The sequence below is a fragment of the Peromyscus californicus genome, unplaced genomic scaffold (genome assembly GCF_007827085.1).
Source record: "Peromyscus californicus insignis strain IS unplaced genomic scaffold, ASM782708v3 Scaffold_5__1_contigs__length_169319896, whole genome shotgun sequence".
Lineage (NCBI taxonomy): Eukaryota > Metazoa > Chordata > Mammalia > Rodentia > Cricetidae > Peromyscus > Peromyscus californicus.
Genome location: NW_026294573.1, coordinates 160190422 through 160211176, shown reverse-complemented (window position 1 = coordinate 160211176; position 20755 = coordinate 160190422). Strand labels below are relative to the sequence as shown.

General features: G+C 49.2%; 1 protein-coding gene across 5 annotated transcripts in view; it reads right to left on the bottom strand.

The window, feature by feature from the left end:
• Pag1 (phosphoprotein membrane anchor with glycosphingolipid microdomains 1) overlaps positions 1 to 20755 on the bottom strand; it is a 150245-nt gene that overhangs the window by 15419 nt on the left and 114071 nt on the right. For all 5 annotated transcript variants that reach the window (XM_052715783.1, XM_052715782.1, XM_052715785.1 and 2 more), the window contains 3 exons: positions 6044 to 6253; positions 4647 to 4698; positions 1460 to 1556 (listed from right to left, as the gene is read on the bottom strand). In XM_052715783.1, coding sequence (XP_052571743.1) covers positions 1460 to 1556; positions 4647 to 4698; positions 6044 to 6174 — 280 coding nt within the window. In that variant the 5' untranslated portion in view covers positions 6175 to 6253. The remainder of the gene's footprint in view (positions 1 to 1459; positions 1557 to 4646; positions 4699 to 6043; positions 6254 to 20755) is intronic.

The following is a 20755-nucleotide window of genomic DNA, read 5'->3' as shown; positions in this document are numbered from 1 at the left end:
GTCAGAGGGACGGCTGGTACGCAGTGCTGAGTGCCTGCCCTACAATCATGCTACCCGGTTCAAGTTACAGATCCCCAAACTCTGTGATACTTAAACCTTGGTCACGTTATTAATGGCTGTGTGACAAAGATTTGGCTTCCCAAAGATGCCCACATCCAAGTCTATGGAAACTTCATGCTGTATCACACAGCAGCTGTGTGTGTGTGTGTGTGTGTGTGTGTGTGTGTGTGTGTGTGTGTGTGTGATCAGCTGACCTTGAGATGGGTAGAGAAACTTGGGTTGCCCAGACAAGCCCAAGAGACCACATGATGTCTAAAGAGTGGAAGAGGAAGGCCAGTGGGTGTTGTTAGAGTTTTCCTGCCTGGCCCACAGTCAGGACAAATCTCTCTCACCCGCCAGTCCCAAGCCACTTAAACCTGATCAAATAAACACAGAGACTTATATTGGTTACAAACTGTATGGCCGTGGCAGGCTTTTTGTTAACTGTTCTTACAGTTTAAATTAATCTATTTTTATTAATCTATACCTTGTCACGTGGCTTGTGGCTTACCGGTATCTTCACATGCTGTTTCTCATCATGGCGGCTGGCAGTGTCCCCCTCACTCAGCCTTCCACTTCCCAGCTATATTCCCAGCTCTATTCTCCTCCTTGTTAGTCCCGCCTATATTTCCTGTCTGGCCACTGCCAATCAGTGATTTATTCATTGACCAATCAGCAACATATTTGACATACAGACCATCCCACATCAAGTGGGAGATTCAAAGGTTCAGTGAGAAGCCACAGATGAAGGACACAGGAGGCTGCAGAAGGCAAGAAGTCTCCCCATCAGCCCCAGTGGGAAGTGTGGGCAGGCCTGCACCTGGATCTTACTACCGCTCATACTTGTGACCTTGACAGTTAATGAGGTTGCTCCACTCCAGGTCTGTGGTCATTGGATGCAGCCGCCGTGGGCACTCAGTGCCTCCTGTCAGTGGGGCAGTAACGAGGGCAGCGAGGCGTAGCCAGCTCTCAAGGCTGGAGTAAACTACACACTTCTAACAGGGCTCCTGGCACCCCGCAGCCAAAAACCAAGATATCACGTGTCATTATGCAAATGAGACTTCCGGCTAAAACTAGTAATCATAACGACTGGGCTGGGATAGACTCCTCAGTCTCTGAGCTGCCCGTTTTCCTTACTTAAAAGAAAAATCTCTATTTTACATGTCTGGGAGTTCTGCCTGCATGTATGTCTGTGCATCACTTGCATGTCTGGTGCCCGTGGAGGCCGGAGGAGGGAGGGCATTGGATCCCCGGGAACTGCAGTAGTGGACGGTGGTGAGCTGCCATGTGGGTGCTGGGAATCAAACTCAAGTCCTCTGGAAGAGCAGCAGGGCTCTTCACCACTGAGTCATCATTTCAGCCCTGTGAGCTACCTTATTGGAAAATGAGTACTTTCACGGGGTGTCTCTACAGCGCTTACCGTCGCCATTGGTGAGCACCCCGTTCTGCTCACCGCTAGCCAGGGCATCTGTTGTCAGGCTGGTCGCTGAATGGCTGAACATCTCCTTGTCCGAAGGCTGAAAAACCAAATACATCTTTTGGTAAGAATCTGCGGGGCACCAGAGGAGGATACTCCTAAAATCAGAGCAGTCAAAAGCAAACCCCAGAATCCGTGAGTTCAGTTAGGTGAGTCCCGCAGACAACGGAGCCACCGTCAGGGGTCAAGTGGGGACCATTCTCACCAACGGAGAACGGCTAAGCTTACTTCCGAAGATGCGGTTCTGGACTCTCAGGGGCACTGGGACTCTTCCAGGGCTCTAGCTGCATTGTGTTTCCTTAGCTTGAGGCAAAAGGAGACCACAAATTCTTGTGTGGGTCAGAACAGACCCCAGCAGGGACCAGTGCCATCCTTGTAACACAGGTGTTGCCAAACAAACAGCAAAAGCATCCCTGCTGTCTCCAGCTAGGAAGAGACTTCAGTCGGGCCAGCACAGTATTTAATGCCAGACATTTCTGAGTCTATTTCAGAGCTCTGGCTTCAGGCTTTTTACTAAAATGATCAACTCCTGAAAAACTGCTTTGCGCATCTTTCCTATTCTCAAAGACACACAGGCACTTGGAAGGAAGAGTGGACTGACAGTCTGTCCCTCTGGAGTGATGGTGGCGTGTAGACACTGCTTGGAACAACGTGACAGGTGGCGCTGTCACAAGGGGCATGCAGAACCAAGCTGCTCCTGGAGGCATCTCTTCCAGGACTCAACTGGTCCCAGAGAGCACCCCAAATGGGCGTACAATGGACCCCATCCTTTTCATGTTCATGGCTTCTGCTGCCCAAGACACAGCCCAGCCTCCAGGATAGATCACACAGGAAATTCTCACATATCCTGCACAGAAGTCTTGGGGAGTTGGCCTCACAAACTTCCTGATTCTGAGGGGAAATCAAATAACAATAACAACAGGCAGAGAATGGCCCTTGACTGTACGGAGATGCCCAAATGTCCAGGAAGCCTGCTCTTCCATGCCAATGCCGCTCACATCTGCTGCTCCACGTTCCAGATGCTCATACTATGAAAACAGTGTCCTCAGGGCACAGGACAGGCGATCAGTGGAAGGCGTCCTGTATAGCCAACCTACCATGGCCAAACTCCCACAAGCCGTGTTTGAACCGCTGTTCGCCACCTTAGTTTCTGTGAGAAACAAACCTGCAAACTGAATGATTTAGGAAACGCGGGAGCTAGGTGGGCAACAGCGTGTGTGCAGGCCTCGCCGCCAGTATGAGCGCGCATCCTTGTGAGTGCGCACTGTGGTAGACAGTCATGTCGTGAAGGCGTGGGGAGGGCATCCTGTGTGAGGAAGACGATGAAGAGGCAGTTTTCTCCTCTGCTCACCTGCTGACCTCACCAACGGCTGCCGACCTCGGGCAGGACAGCAGGGACAGAGCCAGAATGGTGGCATCCACACTGACCTGCGTCAGAGTGCCCTGGAGGCTGGGTCCAACCCCCGGGACCCTGGCTGTCTACCGGCTCCCAGGTGGTGCTATTCCTAATGGTCCAGGCCTGGCTGAGAACCCTCATTCGAGAGGAAAGAGGGTAGAGGTGGATGCCTAGCCTCAGCCACAACTCACCATCCCCCTGACTCTGAGGAAGGTGGAGGGTGAAGAAGGACAGGCCTATCCCTCTACCCGCTTCCTCCATCCCACGGCAATCACTGGGAGAGACTGGAGAAGCCAGGACCAGAAGAGAAGTGGGGATAACGTAAGACGTGCAAACAGTGAGAAAAATCAGTCAAGGGAGGGAGGATGCTGAGGGTCAGGATGGCTGGGATGGGTGAGGACAACAGTCTCACACAGACAGAAGGGAGAGCGCCCTGGGGTCGAGGAGGAGCCAGGAAGGGAATCCTGGCAGCTTCCTGTCTGTTTGGGCCATGGGCACACTGGGAAGTGGGAGTTCGGGCAGTCCGGTGCCTCCTGTATCAGCTCTGAACACACCCGCTGAGTGTAAGTAACCTGGATCCCACAGACTTTGATGCATTCACGCTTCCTTCTTGCTCTGAGCGAAAGCGACTTCTCTCCCAGCACTGCCCTGGGGCTCAGAGGGCACTCTTTTTTTTTTTTTTTTTTTTTTTTTTTTTTTTGGTTTTTCGAGACAGGGTTTCTCTGTGTAGCTTTGCGCCTTTCCTGGAACTCACTTGGTAGTCCAGGCTGGCCTTGAACTCACAGAGATCCGCCTGGCTCTGCCTCCCGAGTGCTGGGATTTAATCTCAGAGGGCACTCTTAACACAGCCCTGTGGATACAGCTGCAGAGACTGCGCTACTACCTAAGGGCACAACTGAGTCAAAGGACAGACAGACTGACACCCTCAGGCCGGTTCTCGCCCAGGTGGGTGGATCCTTGAGACTATTGGGCCCACTAAGAGCCCGTCAAATGCTGAGGATCCCAGACGGCAGCAAGGCCAGGCTCTGCTGTGGGCCCCAGGCCCTGGTGAATGGTTGTATTTCCACTGAAATATAGGTTAGAATCTTATTCCCCAGGGCACAGACTAACTTTCTGGAAACAGGGCCACTTCAGATGACACTTGTTGAGGCTGAGGTTACATTAGCTGAGGTTAGGTAGGGTGGGTTCCGGTCTCTGTGTTTGGTGTCTTTATGAAAGCAGGGGACTTGGCCTTAAGGACAGACACTCAGAGCGGGAAAGGCGACATGAGGGCCATAGGAGAAGGTGGCGGGAAGGTGGAGACAAGGACGAGAAGTGTGAACTAAGGAACTGAACTTGGGAACAGATCCAACTCAGGAAGGACCTAGTGTGACAACACCGTGAATGCCTGACTGCTCTCCAGAGTGGAGAGACAATAAATCTTATGAGTCATCCAGCTTGCTCTTGTGACGGCCCTTTCAGACCCGAGGGGACACGAAGACACCCCTGCAGCAGGCTGGAGCCCTGTGTGATCTTCCAGGCAGTCCGGTGACTGCCTTTGCTTCAGAAGCCGCTGGGAGCCCTGGCGAAGCGCACCCTCCCCGCCCCCAGCCACACATGCAGACTGTAGACAGCCACAGCTCATGTCTACTTCCGCATGCCAGCTTCACGGGGGTCAAAAACCAGCAGCAACATGCCTGGGCAGGTGTCATTGGACAGACAGACAGACAGACAGACAGCCACACCGAGGCTTACCACATTCATCAGGTTCTCGTGGTCCCCACTGGGCTGCTTCGGCTTCTTCTCTCTGCAGTGGAAAAGAAGACGTCGTTCTGATGTCAAGTGTGTCCCTTAAAGTGAAGCGGACACCACGCTTCTCTAGGCTAATGTTTACCTGGTTTTATGAACTAGGTTTATTTTGCTAAGAGAGGGAAAGAGTCACAACTGACAGTCAAGTCCCCTCCCAGTGAGCCGAGGATCGAGTTCACGATGGGCGGACAGAGGCAGGCTGCAAGCAGGGTCTGGCTGTGCCTGGAGCGCTCAGATGACGGACAGCGCTTTTTTTCCCTAGCAAATCCTAACAGTGATCTCATCTTCCTTGAGAGTCTGTGGAGTCACATGCTGTGAAAGTACATGAGAGAAAGTACAGGAGATACGACATTGGCACATCAGGAAGGTGACATGCTCTCAGAATGAGTCATATGTACCTCTAGTCTATGGAAAAGTCCAGTGAGTAAAAATAGACCGTGCTTTACACAGAACAGTCTCTAAAGAAAGCTGTCAGTAGTAAAGATGACATTTCTACCTATGGTGAGGAGAGGGTGACACCTAGCGGGAGAGTAAGTCATTGCAAGAGCAGAATCGTCAAGCTCGTGGGAGGTAGAACTAGGGTCTCCCATGTTCTCATCTTCTTGGAGGTCAGGCTTGTCCCAGCCCTGAAGACCTGGTGCCATGCTTAGCAGGGATTAGGAGAGGCTACATGAAGCCTGGATTTTCCCTTCTTGACAGATTTTAGGGTGGGATCCATATCAGACTTCTAAATATCATCCCGTTTCTTCTCAGACTGAGAGAGCTGAGCAGGGAGCTGGCTAAGCGGGTCCCCACGGGCTCTGGCAACACCGGAAGCCTGCACACTTTGTGCCTTCTCTGACTGTTCTTGCTTGCAAAGAACTCCACTTCCCCCTGAGCAAAGGGAGACAAGTGTAATGCTTAAAATGAAAAAAAAAAATGTTTCCACATTCAGCGAGTCTCTCTTGTAGGAAAACAAATCTGTCTCTTCATAAAGGGCAGTTCCCCACACACATTTTTAATAATACATGAGCTCTCCCAAGCCACGTAAGAGCGAGCACCCTCAGTAACTCCAACTGTGGAAAAAAGATGTAGTGCCTCCCACTCAGATTCCAAAATGCCCACAGCTAGGAAAAGACAACACACAAAAAAGGATGCGTTCAAAGAACAGCAAGAACTCACTCTGAGACATTTGAAATACTACGAGGGGCTCTTTGCTTTGCTCTCCAGGAAAATTAGTAAGGCTTTCCAATCGCCTGATGAAGAATGTCCTGGAACACGGGCCAGGGAGGCTCTTTCATACAGAGGCTCCTCTGGGCACAGGGAATAGGTTTAGGTTCCAGAAGAGGCGTGTTTGTCCTCACCTGTCACAGCTTGAGCACAGAAAGATGAGGACGGTGATGAGGAAGAACATGGCCACAGCAGCCAGACTTCCCCACAGGACCATCTGCATCTGCATGTGCCCGCTGCTTAGTGTGCTTCCTGCAGGGCCCATGGTGGGAGCCGGGGTGGCCAGCGGCTGGCTGGAGGCAGCTCTTTACAGGTGCTCACATGGGTCTAGAGGCTTCATCCTCCTGCAGAGAGAAAGACACATTTGCAGTCGCTTCGCTGGAGAGGTTGAGCATTCCTGAGCTGAAAATTCAAAACCAGAGGGAAACCCAAAGCTAAACTTTGAGTACTGCCACGCTGTCACCCCACAAACTGCTGTCCATGATGCCCGATGCATGTGCACTGGCCCCGTAAAATGACCTTCAGTTTGAGTATGAAATGAATAGGAAACACACAGGAAGTCACCACCAGGCTTGCGTCTTTTCTCCAGGCTAGCTAGCTATATTTCAGAATCTGAAAATCCTCCAGCACTTCTGTACACGATCACTTCAAGTAAGAAACGCACAGCCTCCTGTCATAAGCAAGGTCTCAGAGCTGCCAGGGTGACGTGGGCAGGAGGTAGGCATGCCTGGGAACCCGACACTCGGCCCAGTCTGCGGTCCGACGTGTGCGTTCCTCGTGTGAGAATCAGATTGGGAACGCACCAGTGCCTAGCAGAGCATCCGGAGCAATGGGTACTGTATCATCTTGATATATTTGGAGGATGGACTTATTTCGAGGGAGGTTCTTCAGGTCTTCAATAAAGATTTCAAGCACCCCAAAGCAAGAAAACATGTTTATTTGGACTTAATATGTCTTTATCTAGGGCAGTATAAAATGTTTGGTGCACATGTATACATGTACATACATACACATCTTTAAATTTTTTATTCATTTTTATTGATCTAGGTGTGTGTGTGTGTGTGTGTGTGTGTGTAGGTGTACATACCCCATGGGACAAATGTGGAGGCTACAAGACAACGTGCAAGAGTCCGTCCTCTCCTCCTCCTCTGTAGGTCCTAGGGACAGAACCCAGGTTGCCAGGCTCGGTGGTAAGCACCTTACCTCTGGGCCATCTTGCCAGTCCCTAGACACACAGTTCGCAAAAATGCTGTTTTCCTCCCATGTCCCACTGCCACCGTCTGTCCCCCTGTCTCCCTGCCCCACCGTCTGTCCCCCTGTCCCACCGTCTGTCTCCATGTCCCACCGTCTGTCTCCCTGTCCCACCGTCTGTCTCCATGTCCCACCGTCTGTCTCCCTGTCCCACCGTCTGTCTCCATGTCCCACCGTCTGTCTCCCTGTCCCACCGCCTGTCTCCATGTCCCACCGTCTGTCTCCATGTCCCACCGTCTGTCTCCATGTCCCACTGTCTGTCTCCATGTCCCACTGTCATTCATTTTCAAAGGAAAGGGTGGAAGCTCATGCTGAGGACACCCCCTCAGTAGAAGATGGATTCGTGAAGAACCACAAAGTAGGCATAAGACCAGCACTCAGCAGGTCCCAGGAACGCCACCAGATGATTGGCATGCATTGCCGCCACCACCACTCAGTGGGAGGTGCTGTTCTTCCCCATTACAGAGCAGGTTGGACCCATGCAGGGAAAGAACCTGGTCCAAGTGCTCTGGAACCGTGAGTCTGGCTGCCTGGACTCCACACGGCCGTGTTCCTGACCACCGAGGAACCAGCCCCCTGTTCCCACTGTAATGCTTCCGAGGATGTCCAGGTACTGGTGTTAAATATTCAGTATTAGAGGCACATTGAAAATGGAGGAGCACACCAGGCCAATACTATCTGTGGTAAGAGAGATCTTATTTACACAACACCCATTTGGTTAGTTCCAGAACATTCTAATTAAAAGGAACAGCCTGGAATTTCCTCTCAAGTAAGCAGTATAGTAAGAAAACATAACTTCTGTGTTAGGATGATGAGCCATAAGCCACGTCTTCCTTGTGAAAGACCACTGATGCTTACATTGTCATTTGACTTAGTGACAGCACTGTAGTGTGGCCATCCCTGAGACTGCACATGCTGGCACCTCTAGGGTGTCTTAGTGACAGATCAGAGTGTAACCCAAAGGGGGAAGTCCAAGCCATTTCAACCAACACAGATTTCTCTATGACATGTTTATCTCAGTCTTCAAGGATGAAGAATATGTAGCTGAAGCCCAGTGCAGCCAAGAAAATCCTGTTTCTCTGTCTGTGAGTCCACATGAATATGCTTCAAATGCTCTATAAATGCATACATTAGAACTTGGGTAACAGAATTTTTCTCTGGTTATACATTATGCCTGTAAACAGGCCAGGCTCAAAGTAATACACAGACAAATTGCTTCTACATGAATAAAATAACTACCACATTTCAGGATGCAAAAAATAATTCTCTTTAAACTGTGTCTACAAATTGCCATGGCAATCGGTTTCTAAAACACACACGAAAGAAGCATTTAAATTGTGGTGACCCGCCGGGCGGTGGTGGCGCACGCCTTTAATCCCAGCACTCGGGAGGCAGAGCCAGGCGGATCTCTGTGAGTTCGAGGCCAGCCTGGGCTACCAAGTGAGTCCCAGGAAAGGCGCAAAGCTACACAGAGAAACCCTGTCTCGAAAAACCAAAAAAAAAAAAAAAAAAAAAAAAAAAAAAAAAAAAATTGTGGTGACCCATGAAATAACTTTTGGGTGTAGGTGTAAACCATGAAACACTTTAGGAAGCACAGACACAGGACTTTCATTCACACACCGGATTAATCAATGCTGTTTATAAAGGACAAAATTCCCAGGAGTTAGCTGGCTGTGTGGATTGCTCAGAGGCAGAGTGGTGGACCAGAAGGCCGCAGGGGCTCTCCAGTATATTCCTCTCCATTCCAGCGCATGCCTCTCTCCGTTCCTGACCGCATCTCCTCTTTCCTCTCTTGTTCCCTTAACAGGAGGGGCTGATTGGAGACAGGGAAATATGTGGGCTACTGTCCTAGGAGGGCAGCCCAGGGAGGGAGAGGAAAGGGGGTCACTACAAGCTACGGAATAAAAGATGGAACTCACATAAAATGTGTCAAAACTCCTGGCTTACCCCCTTCAATTAGAACTTCATGAAAAGGCACAGAAAGAAATTCTCCCCAGTTCTCATCTGCACAAAAATCTCGCCATGAAAAGAATGCTTGTCTGGTAGCACTTTCCCAGTGAGCCAGGGTAAAATCTCAGTCTCAGCTGTTGAACAGCTTCCAAGGCAGTGGCTCCTGGTGCTACTCTACTGGAAGACTGAGGCTCCAGCAGGGGTCTGGGCAGAGCCCTGAGAGACAAGGTAGCAGCAGTGGTCCTCTACAAGGTCCCTGGAGGGGCTTGGTATCAAGGGTGTGCACATGGTGCCAGGGCAGGTGGGTACCTTCACACCTCTGACCTCTGGAGTGAGAGTATTCCTGGTTTAGAGATCTTATACTCTTTTGTCTCCCTCTCTTTCTGGATCTGCCCCCATAGTTCTGCCCCCCATGTCTTCCCTGGATACTACACCCTGAATTTCCATAGGCTCCTCTACAATTGAACCATATGTGTCTCCTGCAGTCTCCCTGCCAACGTGTGTAGATGCACTGTCTCCTCCTTTATGTGGAGATGAAAGGTCCCTTCTCTTGTGTGAATGCACTGCCCCACTGTCGTGTGTGTGTGTGTGTGTGTGTGTGTGTGTGTGTGTGTGTGTGTGTGTGTGTGTGTATATGTGTGTGTACACTGTGACTTGTGCTTTCTGCCTTCTAGGCAGGAATGGGGGTCGGGTCCTTCAGTAAAATGTATGTTACATCTCTTGAAGAGATTCATCAAGAACAGTTGATTTTGGAGGCTGGGTGTGGTGGCGCACACCTTTAATCTCAGCACTCATGAGACAGAGGCAGGTGGATGGATCTCTGTGAGTTCAAGGGCAGCCTGGTCTACATAGTGAATTCCAGGACAGCCAGGGCTATGTGGAGAGACCCTGTCTCAAAAGCAAACCAAAACCAAAACCAAAACAGAATAGCTGACTTTAGAGTGCACATGTAATATTTTTTAAAAAATTATTTGATACAGGGCAAAGGAGTCCTGTCTACCTTTACTGCACCTTAACTGACACTATGACACATGCGTACCTTACAGTTGGAAAGGCAGTGGACAAGTGTGCACAGCTCTTTTGTGTTATGGTATACCTCGTTATTGGATACACTGACATCAATCAAGTAGCAGACAGCTGTGTAATAAAAATACACTGCATTACTGGACAGGGCCGTGGGGTTTCCTGCATCCCCCAGACCTATGTCAATTCTGGGGGGACTGTGGGCACTCACCTCCTTAACTAAGGAAGGTCAGTACTTCAGCTTATAAAACTTCTGCTGGGAATTCATTCAGAAGTGGGTGTATTTAGTTTTTTTTATGTAGGTTTTGTTGGTCTTGGACTGGCTATGTTGCCAAGGGTGGCCTTGAACTTCTGTTTCTACCTCCCCTGCCTCCAGAGCGCTGGAATTACATGTGTGTATCACCATACCAAGCTTGCTTATTTTGTGCTGAAAACTTCACTATCTGTTATCATCCTGTCAAATACATTGAGTCTACAACTTCAATTGTTATTAAAACCACCGGCCTTTAAAACAGATACCATTTTATGCCACAAGGTGGCAGCATAGGTCTATTTTGGCTCCAGGGAGCAGGCTGGAGCCTCACAGAGGCGCTGAATAATTCTGGTGTTTGTCGTACTTGGCATTTTAATTGTCTTCATTAGCTTGGATTATCAGCCACCCAGATCAATTCCAAAGGAAAAAAAGCAAATACCAGACACAATTAATGAAAAGGTACAGAGCATATGGCAGCTGTTTACTTCTCTAGCCAAACACACTTAACAGGTAGGTGCTCTGATCACACACAGCCAGTCACATAATAACACCACTCTGCAGGGCTGGGATGGCTGCCGCGTTAGATTATCTAGGCCGACACTTGCAGCTCCTTTGAAGCAGGTTTGGGTTAGTAATGACAGTAACTACTGTTTCACAGCCGTCCTGTGGGCCTGTAATTAAGGATGAGAGAAACCATCTAGGCTGACGATCCTTCTCCTAGGGACGGAGGAGGGCAGAGTCACAAGCCCCATGGGAACGGCTCCTGCCTGGTCATTACCAGGTATGTGAACCATGGGGGGGAAAGGACACATTATGGGCTACAAATGAACCAGACAAGTTAACAATCACGAGGAGCCACACTCTCAGGCAGATCCCAGTCCTGCATGCAGTGATGGATGCGGGGGCCAAGGGTAAATGAATCCCAGGACAAAATTCTCATGTCCTCTGTCCTAACGTCACTGTTGTCACTGTGATAAAATATCATTATGACAACAACCACTCCCAGCACCACCACGGAGAGCAGCTCAGGGGAGGAGGGGCTTGTTTGGCTCACAAGTCCAGGTTATAGGCCATCACTAGTGGGAAGTCAAAGTGGCAGCAACTTGACACATTTAGTTGTGCCCTATTCAGTCAAGAGCAGAGAGAAATACATGCACATAATCCTGCTTGCTTGCTTTTCCTCTTATATAGTTCAGGCCCCCTTACTAGAGAATGGTGCCACCCACAGTGGTCTTCAATTAACAACCAGAACCATCCCCCACAGGCAAACTTGATCTAGACAATTGAGACTGTCTTCCCAGGCTATTCTAGGTTGTATTATGTGGACAGTTAGAAATGAACCACCACATCCCCTGAGAGAGTTTTAACTCAAGTGTTTACATTTGGTTGGCTGTCTTTTCAGACTGAAGGGACTCTGACAGACACAGGCAAGCCTGCTTAAGCAACAGCATGAAGCAGGTCTGTGGCATACGCCTGAATAATGGAAGCAAATATTCTGCTCCTCTGTGGTGTGCTGTGAAGGTTTTGGTCTTGGAGTGTACATAGATGGTTATCTAGATGTTACCAAGATTGGAGCATGGAAGGAAGATACCCAAAGATCAGAAGGTGGTAAGAGACTCTGGGCCAAGATTCTTTCTATCAGAGCAGTGTCTTGATATTTCTTCCTGCCGCAGCTTGAGAAACACGTTACCCTGAAAGTCTCCCCTCCACCAGCACAAAGGGAGAGTGACTAAGGTCACTGTTCCTACGAGAGGGGTAAGTTAAATATCCTTATGCCATCTGTCAGCAGGGCTTGGCTACTTCTCCCGACGGGGATTCTGACCTAGCCTGGACACAGGAGAGCAGACCCTGATGGGGAGCACCTGAGCACGCCTGCCTGCCATTTGTTTTTTGGAACCCAGCTGCTTTGTTCACGCACCCACAAACGGTTAAGAGGCATGATGGGGTTTGATGGGCAGGGGAGTGACTCCTATGACTGCCTTTTCTCATTATGATCTGATGCGGATTTGGGGGAGGAGAGAAGGAAAAGAAGAGCGAGGAAAAGAGGGCTTGTAATTTCTAGCCTCCTGTGCTGTCTGCCTCCAGACAGAGCTCCGAGACCCACTTGCCTGCATCTGGGTCAAGGTGACCCAGTCTGGGCTGAGTAGGAGGGCAGCAGGTGAAGAGGCGTTGTTGTCCTGCCTCTGGACCGTGTGTGGGCCACATCAGCAAGCTTGCAGCTGGGCCTTTGGGAGGCCTCTCTTTATGCTGCCTGCTTGCTTACTTGACCTAGCAGAAAACGCATTCACCTTACTTTCCTTTGAAATCTCAGCATCTCCGCGAGCTGAACAACAGGTTCTGGACAGGAAGTTTTCCTGAGAGCTGCTTGTGTGGGAAGATGAGCACAGAGATTCTCAAAATGCAAGTGTGGTTTATGTGTAAGCGAGAGAAGTAGGGAGAGAGAGGTGAGCGCGTGGAACAGCTGAAGCAGCCCAGTGTGTCCTGGGGCCAAAGCCTCCCTTGGGAATGAGCATAGCGGATCATTCTGGGGACACTGTTGCTCTACACACATTGCTACCACTGAGCAGGCTCTGGGTGCTGGCAACCCCACTGTCCTCAGGCTGAGTGTCCCCACCTCCCCTCTCACAGAGGACCATTTTGCATCTCCCCTCCCCTGGAGGGAGCTGGATGCTACCCTTTTCAGAGGAAAGCGAGTTCTACACATCTACAGCCCCACCTGGGATTTAATCTGATGACATCCTGTCTGCCAGTGCTCAGCTTCAGGGCCATTCTTCCAAACAGGTTCCTATGCTCACAGCCCTCTCCCCTCCACATTCAGTTAGGGCCCCGCTCATTGAAGTTTTCCTGTCTACCATGACTCAAAATTAAAACGACAGAGCACTCCAGTGTCTCTTCCGTGGACCTCTGTGGGTGTCAGCTGTTGCCTCAGTGTGTGGCACACAGTGGGCGTTTAGAACACAGCTTCAGAAGGAAGAGTTCTGAGGGGGCAGAGCCTTCTGAGCAGGCTGGGACAACAGAAGCCTTTCGGCAAGAAGTTGCTTTTCTGTTTTCAGGTTGGCTTTCTGTGAGGACACAGGAGTGATGCCTGTTAGGTTTGCCTGTTAGACCACCAGGGCACAGCAAGCTGATCGTCACAGTGCTCCTTGGTACACAGCCCCGGGTGGGTACCTTCCTTTACCAAGGCTCCCCAGGATGAGGAGGTGGCTACACACCGGCCATACCTCCCAGTCTTGAAATAAAGCCCACCAGAACTCTAAATGAGTTTATACTGCATACCAGCCTCTTTCCCTATGATCAAAAATATTCATATTTAATGTGACTATATGTGGGTTTGTGTCATAGAGGCCAGGGGTGTCAGACACCCTAGAATGGAATCACAGGAATTGTGGGCCACCTGATGTGGGCACTAGGAACCATACTCAGGTCCCCCTGGAAGAGTACTATGTACTCTTAGCCGCTGAACCATCTTTCCAGCTCATGTATACGATGTTTGATTTAATCCTGTGGGCCTCTGCTATGGGTGTCACTGAGTCTGTTTTATATACCAGGAACTGATGCTCCTGTTAATTCCTTGTCAGTGGAAGGGCTCCCTACCCTCTCCAGCACTAGGTGCTCAGAGGCCATCCAGAGTGGGGTTCTCCCCGGTGCTTCATCCCTCCCAGGGATGATGGCAGACAGTGAGGACAAGGGAGCGCTGCCCATCCTCCCTCGCGCTTCGGTCCCCATCACGACTAGTTTGGGCAGCGCTCCTTCTCATGGGGCATTAGTCACAGGCTGTCTTTCCGCGGCAGCCAGAGCACTTCGCAGGCCTTGGGCAGCAGCTGGGCTGTGATGGATGTGCTGCTCACAGGATGCTGCCTGAGCCCAGGTCTATTTACCGTCACGCTCAGCTAAGCATTGCTTCCAGACCTCTTTATTTGGCTTCTCAGGCTCACTGACTGAGCCCTTGTTTTCATAATAGTACAAGACAACACAAACAGATTTCAGCTTCTTCTTTTTTAAAAATGAACTCTTGGACATAAATACCTCCCAGTCAAATCCCCCTCTTACAGCTCACTGTATTTAAAAGTTGTTCAGATCTGTGGCTAAGGAGATGACTTAGTCAGCAAAGTGCTTGATGTATGAGCACGAGGACCCGAGTTTGGATCCCTGGCATTGACATAAATGCCGGGCTTGGTGGCACACGTCTATAATCTCAGTGCTGGGAGATAAGAGTCATGAGGCTCCTTGGAGCTCACTAGCCGGCTGGTATAGCATAACCAGTGCGCTCCAACTTCAGTGAGTGTAAGGTGGAGTGTAAGTAAGACACCTGGCATTGACCCAGATCTCCACATCTACAAGTGCATTTGCTTTTGCGCACACACACATGCACGCGCGCACACACACACATGGCTCAGATGCACTTGGACAGGTTAAATTATGAGTTTATCATTCTCTTGCACCCCCTAACAGCACTGTACGTCCAAACATGCTTATTATGTGGAAGTCACCCTCAGGACTGGAGAAGTAAAACTTAAGACAGATGATGGCTTAAGTAATAGAACAGAAACAATAACAGAGGTACTCTGTTCATAATACCCCCTCACTGTGCCACAGCAACCAGCACCACAGCAATCAATGGCCGTAACACTAGACAGACACAGACAGTTAAGGCATGGTGCTCAGGAGATGACTCCCTCACCTGCTGGCAGAGGAAGGGTCAAGCATGGCTCATATAGTACAGTGGCTGAAACAGTGGTCCTGCACTTTACCTCCTGGAAATGTGTTGAAAACACAGTCTTCCGGCCGGCTTGCTTGTACAAGTCTGTAATCTTAGCTGCTTGCTCACTGATGACCTGGAAGTTCTAGTTCAGCCATTCGGGAGGGGCCAAAGGCTCTCCATTTTTAGCTACTGTCTAGATGGTGACCTATGGCCTTCACCTCAACTCATGCCAGTAAGATATTTGAGTCCTGTCAGGAAGACATTTGTCATCCTTCCAAGGAGAGCTAGAGGCTATGTGGCTAGCTCCCTGGTGCTGAAACTTGGCCTTCACCGTCCTTGAAGTGCGCGAGGCCATAAGGTCTCCAGCGCCTTCTTTCCCAGTGGTGCTTAAATACAAGGCAGTTCTGTCAGTCCAGCAGTTGACAGACAGACAGACAGGCATGGTGGACACCCATGCCATGTGCAGGAGATTCCGTTCTATGCATTTCCACTAAGCTGCTGTGTGGCCTGAATCTAAATCGTCTCAGGCCTCCCTTAGTTTCCCCTTTTGAGAAATATGGTCATTTAAGATTCCTTTCCAGCTTCTAGCTTCTATCATTTCATGAAGGTGGCTGTGGTTCTCCAAGTGTGAACAAGGCAGGGCTGTGTGTAGAGGCACACATGCTGCCCGGCTGTGCCTAAGGATAGCTTGAATGCACCAGGAAGCATGGGCCTAAGGTTCATGGGAAGTCTTATCAGTTAAATAGATGCCATGAGGGAAAAAAAATCACAGCATGTAGTACCAGGAATCTACCCCACAGTCCTTCCAAAACATCAGCCATAATCTACGGTATACACCAAGGCTGACTTCATGTCCCTATCATTTTATGAACATTACATTTCATGATTCATTACAGGCACATGCTTGTAATTCCAGCCTAGGAGACTGAGGCAGGAAAATTGAGAATTATGATCCAGCTTGGACTATGTAGTGAAACCCTGCCCCTCCCCAAACCATGAAACAAAGAAACAGAAAGCATGTACTTAGCATATGTACATATTTTTGGCTGCAATTTCCAACAGCCTTTAACAAAAATGCCAGAACTGAGCAAAGCCCCAGATATTCAGTGGTTCATATACAAGTAACGCCGAGCCGCTGCTGCTGGGCACAGCTTGAAGCTTTTTTTTTTTTTTTTTTTTTTTTTTTTTTTTTTTTTTATCAAGACAGGGTTTCTTTGTGTAGCTTTGGAGCCTGTCCTGGATTTCACTCTGTAGCCCAGGCTGGCCTCAAACTCACAGAGATCCACTTGGCTGTGCCTCCTGAGTGCTGGGATTAAAGGCGTGCACCACCACCATCGGCTGAGCTTGAAGCTCTTTAAGGGCAAATGCTTGTGTTTTGGCAAACCCCACAGGTTTGAGAGGGCTCCATCTCAGTGTGTGGTAAGCCCAAGGGGATTCCAGAAGTTATGACATTCTAGAGACTGTCTCTGTTGGGGAGGAAGTACAGAGGCAGGTTCTTGGTTTGGCCCCACTGGTTTCTTGACTCATACCTCTGGACATTTCTAACTCTTTGCCGTTCTCATTCTCTAACTACCCACTGTGTGCTAAACGGGACACATCCAATCACATCTTAAGCTGAGAAATAGGTCAACTCTGTAAGAGCAAAGTTTCTCAATCAAGGATGTATTTTTGGCCACGAGTAGAAAAACAACTTAGCATTACATTTCAAGCATGCAGAATGAGAACAAAAGGCCGTGAGTCCTTCCCTTCGACTGTGTTACATTTGAGACAGCACGCCGCCGCAGTCCCTGCAGCTTGGCTCTGTGTAGCGTGGCTGCAAAGGCTCCACGGAATTCGTGCAGCTGCACTGCCTTGGACTGATGTGGTCTCAAGCTGAGAACTGTCCTCAATGTGTCGGGCGGATTCCGAAGGCAGTCTTCGCATGCTCGCAGGGTGGAAAGGCCCACCACCCACGTGCACGCAGCCTCCCAGCGGCGTCAGCTGGCCTCTGAAGACGGGCCAGCTTTCAAGGACAGGAGGTGCCAGCACAGACAGAAGAAAGCTGCTGGTTTTATAGCTAAGACCAAAGGTTAAGAATGCAAAGACTTGAGGGAGGCGGGACGAGCGCTGAAAACCTCACAGAAGCATGTATGACCGGTCGTCAACCAAGTCACCTGATGTAGAAAATAGAGCGAAGGAGGGTGAGAGGGCTGTGATCGAGGAAGACGAGACATGGAAGGACAGACTTGGAAGTGTGCGCGTGTGCGTGTGACCGTGTGTATGCAATGTGCTCGTGCGTGTGTGTAAATACGAGTATGGAGGTCCAGTGGGGACATCAGATGTCTTTCTTGGCTGATTCCCACCGTACCTTTTGAAACAGAGTGTCTCACTGGACCTGGAGCTCACTCATTTGGCTAGGCTGGCTGGCTAGTGAGCTCCAGGGATCCTGTTGTTTCTGCTTCCAGAGCACTGGGATTACAGACACACACTGCCACATCTGGCTTCTTACATGGGTGCTGGACACCCCAACCTAGGTTCTTACGCCTGTGAAGCACCACTTGACTGAACTAGGGGACTTCTTAGGGCAGTTTTTCCTGCTTTCTCACCCTGTCTGTGGCTGGTCAGGTGGGGAACATGATGGAGAAAGGTGGTCATGCGCACGAAGGTGTGTTCTACACACTTTAATACTTTGATTTCTCTCTCTTCTCTTGCCAGATGTGGAACAGAAGATCTGGGATCTAGGATGAGAGCCCCTGAAGGTGCCTTCCAGAATCACCTTCACCCTTTCCCAATCCTGCTTTGGAACACCTGAGGCCTTTGGGAAACCTGATGCCCAGAGCCAACCCTCATGTCTTCTGCTGAGGGCCTGCTCATACCATGTTCAACCTGAGTGAATCTGGAACTCAGCAATAGGAAGCTGTCATGTTTTTAGTTCATTGTTCCATTTAAAAGCTGCTAAAGCCTTGGAGAGCTTAAAAAGTCTCTAGTTATAGAAAACCACATGGAGGAAACGACAGGGTCTCAAACAGAGACAGGACCGTAGGGTGGAACAGCATGTCACTTCTGAACAGGGGAGTGTTGTGTCGGCCCATGACAATGCCTGCTGTGGCCTTGCCCAATAACTGCATGGGTCTGCAGCAGAGCATGTGATATGCACGTGCTCTAGTCACCCCGCCCCCGCCCCCCACCCTGGCTCCCCCAAGCAAAGGTACCCTCCAGAATCTCTCTTTCCTTCACCTTTTCCAATCCTGTTTCACAACACCTGAAACATTTATGAAATCTGATGCCTAGACCTGACCGTCAGATCTTCTGGTATAGATTCAAAGTGGGATCCCACAGTCTATATTTTTATCCTACATCCTAAGAGATTCCAAAATGAAAATCCTTCAAAGAACACAGGCCGGCGAGCATGTGAGTCTTACAGTGTTCATCCCATCCGCACCGAGCAGCTGAAGCGCCCACTGTCCCTGCTCCTGCCCATCACAGTTCCTCAGGCAGCTTTGCGATGTCGTGGATCTGACATGCAGCTTCACAGCCTCTTGTTAAGCTGACACAATTGCTTGCACTCCAGGGGTTTTGGCAGGAGGTGGCAGGGGAAGGTTAGGGATATGACTCATCTACGCACACCCTCAGACAGATTCCGAATGCCACAGTTTGGATAAAACCACTGGTTAATATGCTAGATATTTGTTTATCTCCCTAATGGGGACCCCAGGGAGGTGGCTTCAAATTTTCAAAACTTCAGAATTACTTAACATTGACACAGCATCAGGCAGGGCTCACTATAGAGGGTGAGGGAGGGTGTGTGGGAGCAGGGTTTCTACATACAGTATTATTTTTCTTGGTTTATTCTGAAAAATGAAAAGTGTAATCCCACTGTGTGTCCCACGGCAGGGAAGGGGAAGCTCTAGGGAGTTCTCAGGGAGACTCTGGGGGTCAACTGTGCTCCTTGTAAAGCTACGTAACTAATGCGATTATACTACCTAATGAACTGAAGCAAATCCAATTTTGAACATCTTCATAGCTAATGAAAATCACATCTTTCCCCCCAAGATCTTCCATTTTCTCTGTAAATGGAGAATAAAATGGAGGTGATGCATTGAGACCGTGTTTATGAAAAGTCTTAAGAGTGATATATGGAGAGTTTTATGGTTTGAGTGAACGTCACAGTAGCTCCCAAACGGAGGAGCTGTGTTTGAAATGTCCCTGCTGCAGCGTTAGGGCTGGCTTGCAAAGGAACTCAGAATGGATGCATTGAACTGAGAAGTTAGGCACAGCCTTTCCCTTCACCGAGTTTAAAGCACTTTGTACCCGGGCAGTCAATACGGTCACTTTACCCACAATGCCCATTTTCTCTGGAAAGGGAAGAGCAGAAAAATTCTCTACTCTTGTACAATGAGAGCTACTATGAGGGATGGCTCTGATACCTCTGGTCCTCACTGCTCTATGCTGTGTCTTCACATTTTTCTGGAAGGGGAATGTTGATGGTATTACATTGAAGGGAAGTGAGTGACAGATGGTGACATGGAAAACTGAACTTGGAAAGGGCATATTCTAAGACGTGCTGTAGTAAGCTAAGAAAAATGGTGATGACTACATCATCCCGGAGTGTCAAAGTTAGTTCTATTAATTTAACAATAAGGAAATGGATATTATTGGAATGCAAGTTACTATAACGCGCTTTCAGTCAGAGGCTCACACAATGGCTCAGAGGTTAAGAGAACCTGTTGCTCTTTCAGAAGACCCAAATTCGGTTCCCAGTGCCCATATCTGGTGGGTCATACTCACCTGTTACTCCAGCTCCAGGGGATAAGACACCTTTGGCTTTTGAGAGCTTCTACACTCACGTGCATGCACCCACGTGCACACACCCATCTACACACAATTAAAACATTTTAAAAAAGAACGTAAGTCAGGTGTAGTGATGCACACCTTTGATCCTGGCACTCAGGAAGCAGAGGCAGGCAGGGCTCCTGGAGTTCAAGGCCAATTTGGTCTCCATAGTAAATTCCACAACAGCCAGGGCTATATAGCGAGATGCTGTCTCAAAACAACAAAATCCAAGAATCTCCCAAGCCCTTGACCCCAAACATTCAACAACAACAATAACAACAATAACAACAACAACAACAACAAAATCCAACCAACCAAAGATACCACATGAAAACGCAAAGAGATTTTGCTCATGTAGTTAGGAATTCACTCTTTTCTGCCATTGAAGCTTTGCATGGTTCTGGTTCTGTTAGGGGTGTAGACTGCAAGGCGTGTGGTACATCTTCTGGAGGTGAGAAGTGTGCATTGCATAGCCATGCTGGCAGCTCTGGGAAATACAGTAGAGGAGGATCTCACTAGTCTCTTGGATCTCTTATAAGAAAACTTCCAGCAAAGTATATTTGTGAAACGGTACAAGAGATGATTTCAGGAACAGATGAAGAGTCACCTAGGAGCTGAGTGTGGTGATCGACCTTCTGCTCTGATGAGACTGAGACCATGGGAGGACTGCCTGACTCCAGGGTGTCATGACCAGTCTGAACAAATCAGTGAGACTCCTCTCAAGAACAAAACCACAAACCTCCCTCCTAAAACAAAATTCTCACCTAGGAAAGCAAGGCAGTTACTGATACTTAGTAATTCCTACTGGGAAAGGAGTTTATAGTTCTCATTTTAACTTAACTAACCTAAGTGACT